We start from the raw sequence: 8442 nt of genomic DNA, 5'->3' as shown, positions 1-8442 counted from the left end.
CCTCCCAGTCTCAGAAAGCCTGGCCACAGAAGCCTCCTCAGCCAGCCCTTCCCCAGGAGTTTTAGCCCTGCATGTCTTGCCCTCTGCTGTGATCCCAGCCCCCCTCCACTTTCTCACTTCCCCTGCAGGAAATGGTTCATGCCTCGCCACTATAATCCTATTTAGCTGATGATCTGCTTTGATCAGTTCACCACAGCTGGTTTCAGATCCTGAAGAAAATAGAACACAGAAAGGGAAACACAATGCAGAACCTTTCTCAGATCTTCTGACATGCTTAACTAGTGGTCTTGTAAAGTGACTGGATGCCTCAAAAATTGTATTAAAAAAGGCTTGCCAGTATTGTGGCAGCTTTTCCCCACCCAGCAGCCATGCGCAGCGCAAGGCATTTGCATATTGATTACAGACCCAACTGAAGGTGCTGCAGTGCATAACAGGAGTTTCAGATGGCGATGGTGCACTCCAGCCTCGGGCTGGGAGGTGTATCTGACAGGCCTATGTCTGAAATGAGGCAGTGACACTATCACCCACAACAGCAAGGCTGAAAAACCCAAGGATAAACCAGATCTAAAAAGATCCATGCCAATCTGTCACTTTCATATGTGTCCTCTCAGATCTCATTACCTACAAAGCCAAAGTCAGGCCAGGAAGACATACTAGTCTGGGATATCTGATTTCACCAGTCTTTCCCTTTCAGCTCAAGAGGAAATCAACTCTTCCTCCAGCAGTTTTAAGCATCAGTAGACTTTTCCAATATAGGGTCGCCTCAACTTTGGGTGCATGTGGCAGCTAATATTTATTCTGCTCTACCACACAGAGACTGATTCAATCTTCACTGATGCTGAGGAGTGTTGGTCATATGACATTTTTGGGAGCCATGATATATCAAATAAACAGGACTTTTTAGAGTTATGTCAAGAACTGAGGTTTTCTTTTCAAAGGCAAGTTATTGTTCTACATTGCAACAGCTACTGAAGACAAATCTATGTGCCTTTTTGGGACTAGCCTCTTTCAAAGTTCTGTGAAAGAGCATACAAAGTTATTCCTTCCCTCCCATGCCACCTATGCCCAGGCATCTCTCCACAGACAAAATGGCTGGTCTGAGAACAAAAGACATATTTCAGGCTATACTGGGTAAACAAGCACATATTTCACTTCACACATTACCTTGTGAGTGTCTGGTAAATTTTCTTCTTCCACTAATTTCTTAAAAGGCAGATCCCTCAACTCTAATGACATTTTAAATTTCATCCCACTCCACTGCTATTTACACTATTCACAACACTTATCAATCAGAGAAATATCAAGAATTTAAAAGGGGAGAGGGAAAAATTAAGCTGAAAAGAGGATCTAATAGAAGGGTGCAGGTAGGAGGTGTTGAGGTGTCAGAAGATTGCACACAAGGAAACACTAAACAGATTCTTTGGCTGTGCAAGGGGCTGAAAACAGTCTCTGTTTCTACTAGTTCACATGTTGCTACAGGGCACACAGATAAGACTGTCTACATGAGTATCTCACTCAACCAAAACATGGTGGATGTTCTTGAGATGGTTCAAGTGCCACCAGCTGCAATGAAGGGATGAGAATGGAGGGGGGAAAAAAAGCTGTGGGAATCAAAATTACAGGATCAAGGACAAGCACTTATTTACTAATATGCAAGAGCTGTTCAGTTCAGACACTGTGCTCTGCTTAACAAGTAGCAATGGAATTTTTTCCTGCGACTACTGAAAGATGGGTACAAATGCATCAACCACCACCAGTTTTCCCATAAAAATATAAGGCCACTGCCAAACTTACACATCTCCCCCTCCCTGAAGCATATGTAAAGGTTTCACTTACCTGCGGCCTGTGCTTCCAAGACACAGGTACCAAAGATAACTAGCAGACGAAATAACCCATGGCTAGTCAAGGCAAGAGACGACCCTGTGTTGCTCTTTGGTGCTACCATTCCATGGCACATCTTTTACCCACCAAAGTTTCTTTTTTAAAAGTTTCTGAAAGATCTGGTTGATCAGGAGCACCTTGGTCTACAAAAAAACAGAGAAAGCAAGAAACAGTAAGTGTTGAGCCAAACATCTATGGCATCTGGAAAGGAAAAAGGGAAATTTAGAAATGAAGAGCAACTTTTTACATGTTCTAGCATTTAGGAATCTTACCAAGTATTCACAGTTCACAAAGTAACAGGGGCAGAAAAGAGAATCTTCTGCAGAAGAAATATTATAAGAAGCTGCATTATAGAGAGACTAGAACTTTTCACTCACCGTCTAATGTTTCAGGTGTGAAGACTGCCTAGCTTACAATTAATTTTAACTTTTCCCTTCAAGACAGCCCCAGAGGACATAGCATCTGGAGGATTTGTTTCAAAACATCTTCAAGGGAGCCAGTCTTCCTACACCCCCCCAACACCTTTCAGTAGGTCTCCAAGACACAGCAGACTGTACTAGACAGCTAGGATAAATAAATCAAATGCTGCTTCAGCCACCTGGAGAGGCACAGCAAACCTGACACCCAGCCGGCAGGCAAACACGCTCACGAGGAGGAATGTAAAACAACTTGCAAACCTCATATAATGTTCTGACAGTACAGAGCACAGCAATTAAAATTGCAGGATGTGACACTGCTCATACCTGAGGACTGAGGGATTCATCCATAGCCTATCAGGCACCGTCACTGCAAAACCAGACTCGTACACAAACACACAAAGCACAGTTGGGAATAGAGTAAGCACAAAGCTGAACTCTCATTTTTAATGAAGACCCAGTAGAACACATATTTCACCAACCTACTATGGTTTTAACCTGCAAGACCTCCAATGGTAACTTTGGACCTGGATGAATACCAATTGCAATGCGTAACTCCAATACTCGTGAAAGAAAGTTGAGACTAAAGATCTGTGTGTACTAAAGGAGAACACACTGAGATAAAAACAGCTGTGTGAGTGATGGAGTAAAGAAAAAGAAACACCAAAAAACCCTGCAAAAACAAACAAACAAAAAAGCACAAAAAAATAAGAGCAAAATCAAAAATATCACAACCAAACAAACAAAAAATCCTGAGAAAAGAACGAAAGAACCAACAAAATAAAACCAACCAAAAAAACCCACACGGAGACGTATTTCAACATTTCTATCATGCTATTCCTTACACAAACATCTAGAGTTCCCAGGTAAAAACAAATTTGTAGAAACTAATGTTTCTTTGCGCTTGACAACGGGACTACTTTTCATTTTGAGGGAAACTCTATTCAGCCACAGCTTCTTCAGTTAAATGAATATTCACACTGAAGGGGGATTAGGTTTTTTATTTGGCCAAGTTTCCCAAAGAAATTCAAAACTGACGGATAACTCCAGATTTGAGAAGTGCAGAGGTGGTTATTGTACTCTCTTGTACCCTGTAAGCACAGACAGGACACCTGGGTTAGTACTCCTACTACTAGGGAAGACAGTATGACTTTCAGATCCTTACGTACTTCTGAGATTAAAGCAACATGCCAGCACTGACCAGAGAAACACACGACTCAAACAGCCATAACTCACACTTCCAATTACTCAGACAAAACACTAGCTGCATTATGGAAGGAAATATGTAGACTTGTCATTAAACATTGTAGTCATCCTAGTGAAAAGAGGGGTTTTCCTCAGTTTCATGTCACTACTATGCTCATATTTCCTTCACAAAAGGGCTATCTTTAAAACTTGGATCTTTCAAGTCAATTAGTCTCTATCAAAGAAGAATTCTTTGTCTGTGTACACCCTGCCTTGAAATGTCATTTCAAGATGACATTTAAAGTGCCATGTGGCAAGTCTGGAGCTGCTGCTACAATAAACTCTGTCTTCCCCCTTTTGTTTCTTGCTTCATTTGGAGGGGGAGGGAGAGAAGTGAATCTGCGGCTGTAGCACAGCCTATAGATTCCTCATGTCTTCCACAGATAGGGAGCCAATGCTTTGTTCACCAAACTACCACCATGCAGAACAGAATCAAGATGCTTTCACTTACCTGCTAGAACTCCTTCAGCAACAATTAGATCATGGAATGACAAATATACTCTGCTGTGAGGAAGCCAAGCCTGCTATTATCTGTACTCTGCCTCCTCCTCTCAAGTCAGACCTCCCGCATGGAATTTAAGTTCATATCCCACTGGAAAAGGGCAAAATCTGGCCTATACTCCAGGCCAACAGATGGCTGCTTTCTTCTAAAGTCACTGCTCTACACAGAATTACAGCTCTGACAAAGCAATGCACCATATTCAGCAAATGCCCTTCTGATTAGATCAAGACAGGTCTGTCCTCCCCATTCCAATCAAATGAAGCCTCATTAGTATAATAAACCCTGAAAGTCTTGCCAAGACACCTTTCAAAGGTGGCCCTCCCTGCCCTTGGAACAGTCATGCCAGGTGACATATCAGCGGCCAGAAGGAGATGTAGGGAAGAGGGCATGCAATTATCAGAATTTGCTGAGCTGAGGTCTGCTTTCTTGCCCCAGAGGTGCTTTCCTCTGCCAAAGACTGCACCTGAAAGTCAGCAGTCCAGTTCTGGTCTCTGAACACCATACAAGTTACAGATACCTAAAGCAAGATTTTCTTCTGGGAGAATCAATTATTGCTTATTCTCAGTTCTCTAACAGCACTGTTTCTTTCCTTTCTTCTAAAACCAGGCAAAGTTTCCCCATTTCTTTTCAGCTACCAAGTCACTCGAATCCCAGGTTATCAGAGATCCAGTCTGCCAGACACCTAGGGCTGCCCTACCAGAAATGCTGTAAATTGCTGCTGCTATGCCTACAGTAATATTCCTAACTATGTTGATTTAGTTTAGTAAGTGTTGAAGGAGTCAGGAGGGTAGCCAGCACATTGATGATAGCATCGATAAACCACTGAGAATTGTTAGAAAACAATGGGTACAAGTACCTCTTGCACGATACTCCCTCAAGCTTCGGTCAAGTTACAAAACTTGTTCCCAGCCTTGACTGCTCCTTGGCAAAAGCAGAAGATGAAACAGATTTTGACTAGATAAGAAAGTATCCTTTCTTCCCAGAGGAGAGCTGGTGGTTTGGAAGCTATTTACAGACATTCAATTCTCTGAAAACTGACTGTTGTTTTAGCACATTCCTTATACCTACAGCTCAGGGGGAAGCAGTTTTCATAACAACTCTTCAGGCCTCCACTGCCAGAAGTTAACTGGAGTACACTGTAGAGCACGCGTATTTGTCAGAGACAATACTCTCAGGGACATAATAATTCATGGGTTCGCGTGAATCAGAGCAATTCCCTGTGTACACACAGCATCAAGGAATGGGCTGGTTTCTTTAATGGATCCTAGAAACAATGAGGCAGAAGCTGATGGTAGCACAAGTAGGCAGAGTGAGGACATTTCAGCCCCATTTCACATGCCACAGCCCAGGCTGAAGGGTTATGTGAGGATAAATTTAAACAGAGATGTTTTCAAAGATAATATTTAGTATAGCCAGCAGTTCCCATAAATACAGTAAGGAGGAGAGAGGAGATTCTTCTCTATTCAAAGTATGTCAGCCAATAAAGGTGGGGGTTTTTTGGATATTTTGATGCTTTAGGTTTTTTTAACGTGAACCTTGAAAAACACCTACTAAATATGGATAAAACAAGAAACCATCCTCTATGTGCACAAAGTAAATAGCCACACACCCTCTCAGGGAATGCTATGAACACGGGAAAAAGTATCCATCACTCCCAGGTTACAGCCATCTCCAGCTCTTTTGTTTTTCAAGTCTTGACATCAACCAAATTTCCCAGTGAAGCTTCAGTATGGGTCCCCCTTGATGCATGTCCAGCCCTGCTTGCTTCTACATGAAGTCCTGGAAGCAGGCATCAGCTTCCAGTGAAAACCATGCAGGTCAGTCCTCCTGCTCGCTCTTAAACCACAAATGGGCCCCTTCCAAAGATGACGCACTCACATATGGCAAGAGATTTCTCTAAGCTAAGCTGTGTGGGGACCTTTGCCATTTATCTTCCAGACCTTCAGAAGCTGCCAACTCATATCCCTTGATCCAAGATCCCGTCATAAGCATGTGTACATTTTCACAGGATTATGACTAATTTTCTTATTTTTCTTGTTTTGTCACAGCAGGACTCCTAGGTCCCCACGGAAAAGTGTTCTTTGGAAGGCCTTATGCTCAGGACATGAAAGAAAACCAGAGACTGGATGGTCTTCTGGCTCTCCAGTTGCTCAAGATGCCTGGCATAGCTATATCCTGTGTCAATGTTGTGGTTTTGCCTTGTCTAGCTTTGGCAGTAGGGAGGCTACAGGGGTGAGGATACAGGGAGGAGTTTCTGTGAGAAGCTGTTAGAAGATTCCCCATGCCCGGCAGAGCCAATGCCAGTGGCTCCAGGACAGCCCCACCACTGCAGCATGGCCTAGCCAATCAGTGATGGTAGTAACACCTCTGTGGTAACATATTTAAGAAAGAAAATAAGTTATTGCACAGAAGTAATTGTGGCCAGAAAAGAGAGGAGTGAGAATATGAGAAGAACCACTATGCAGACACCAAGGTCAGTGGAGAAGGTGGTGGAGGAGATACTCCAGGTACCAGAGCTGAGGATCCCCTGTAGCTTGTGGTGAAGTTCATGGTGAAGCAGCTGTTCCCTTGCAGGAACAGGATTAACAGGGTGCAGAGATCCACCTGTAGCCCATGAGGAGACCCACACTGGAGCAGGTGGATTCCCAAAGGAGGCTGTGAACCCATGTGGAGTCTGTGCTGGAGCAACCTCCTGACAAGGACCTGGGGACCCATGAAGAGAGGAGACCCACACCAGAGCAGAGTTCCTGGCAGGACTTGTGATCCTGTGGCTGAGGGGCTGCACTGCACCCTGTGAAGAGTGACCCACACTGCAGGAGTTAATGGAGAACTGCAGCCTGTGGGAAGGACAAGTTGGAGAGGTTCAGTGGAGAGCTGTTTCCTGTGGGAGCTGCTTCCCCTGGAACAGGGGAAGGACTGCTTTCCCTGAGAGGAGTAGCAGAAACAACATGTGATGAACTGATCACAGCCCCCACTCCCTACCTCCCTACACCATTGGCAGGGAGGAAGTAGAGCTGGGAAGGAGGGAGGGGTGGGAGAATGTTTCTTTTAATGTCTGTTTTATTTTCTCATTATCCTGCCATGATCTTGTTAGTAATAAACTCACTTATTTTCCCCTTAATTTGCCTGTGTCAGTATTCAGTGAGTGATCTCTCCTGGTCCTTATCTCAACCCATGAACTTTCTGTTAGATTTCTTCTCCCCTGTCCACTTGGAGCAGGGGAATGAGAGAACGGCTTTGGTGGGTGCCTGGCATGCAGCCAGGGTCAACCCATGAGAGTCATCACTGCTGGAAAACAGGCCCTCAACCTGGATTCTTCAAAGTTTATTTAGGGAAGTGTTCAGTATGTTAGGAATGCTACTGGCTTGCTTTTAAATATCATACTTGAAACTTAGCAAAAGAAAATTAGCTATCCTCATGCACACCAGAAATCTCTATTTTGTCCACAGTTTCCCCTCCACAGAAAAATACTCAGAAATTGTTTGCTAACTCTTGAATGCACACAGCAAAGATCTTAGCAGTGGGTTGAGTGATGGGTGTGCACAGCATACCTTTTGAAGAGCTAAGCACAAGCACTGCTCTTGCCTCGTGGTCATGCTGCAAGTGGAATCTAATGTAAGCAGTGTGGATCAGAAGACTTAATCTTTACCCTTAGTTTCTGGTTTTGTTGTATCCTTATTTTGTTTGCTTTCAAAGAGCAGTCAAGCTTTGAAAGAAAAAAAAAAACCCTTAGTTTCTGGTTTTGTTGTATCCTTATTTTGTCTGCTTTCAAAGAGCAGTCAAGCTTTAAAAGAAAAAAAAACCTCACCCTCTTGGCTGCTAAAAATAAAAATTACAGAATAATTGAGTTGAAGTGCCAGCACAGGAAAGAAATCCCTAATTCTACTTTCTGTAGCTAAACCAGTTTAACTGAAAGGTTTTAAAAACAGAATTGTTCTGGTTTTGTTGTATCCTTATTTTGTCTGCTTTCAAAGAGCAGTCAAGCTTTAAAAGAAAAAAAAACCTCACCCTCTTGGCTGCTAAAAATAAAAATTACAGAATAATTGAGTTGAAGTGCCAGCACAGGAAAGAAATCCCTAATTCTACTTTCTGTAGCTAAACCAGTTTAACTGAAAGGTTTTAAAAACAGAATTGTATTTTTAACATTTTGGGACAGCGTCACAGTTCAATTACACTGTTCAGTTAAACTAGGCACAAAGGAAAAAAAACAAAGTCTTCAAAGTTACCTGCAAGCAGTTCAGAAAATTCTTAATCATCTGACTTTGTAGCACAGCCAACTCAATTATTCAGGATAATAGGAAAAGGTGGAAGAGGAAGAGAGGAAACATGAAAAGCTAAACAACATATAACACTCCACACTCCCTACCCAGTAACCAGATGTGTTTGGTAGCTCATTCT

General features: G+C 42.9%; 1 protein-coding gene across 1 annotated transcript in view; it reads right to left on the bottom strand.

The window, feature by feature from the left end:
- KIAA0247 (KIAA0247 ortholog) overlaps positions 1-1957 on the bottom strand; it is a 43814-nt gene extending 41857 nt beyond the window's left edge. The window contains exon 1 of the mRNA XM_009076508.1: positions 1837-1957. Within this exon, the coding sequence (XP_009074756.1) occupies positions 1837-1957 (121 nt within the window). The remainder of the gene's footprint in view (positions 1-1836) is intronic.
- Positions 1958-8442: the final 6485 nt, after the last annotated feature.

The sequence above is a fragment of the Acanthisitta chloris genome, unplaced genomic scaffold, assembly GCF_000695815.1.
Source record: "Acanthisitta chloris isolate BGI_N310 unplaced genomic scaffold, ASM69581v1 scaffold4336, whole genome shotgun sequence".
Taxonomy (NCBI): Eukaryota; Metazoa; Chordata; class Aves; order Passeriformes; family Acanthisittidae; genus Acanthisitta; species Acanthisitta chloris.
This window is presented reverse-complemented; position numbering and strand designations above follow the sequence as displayed.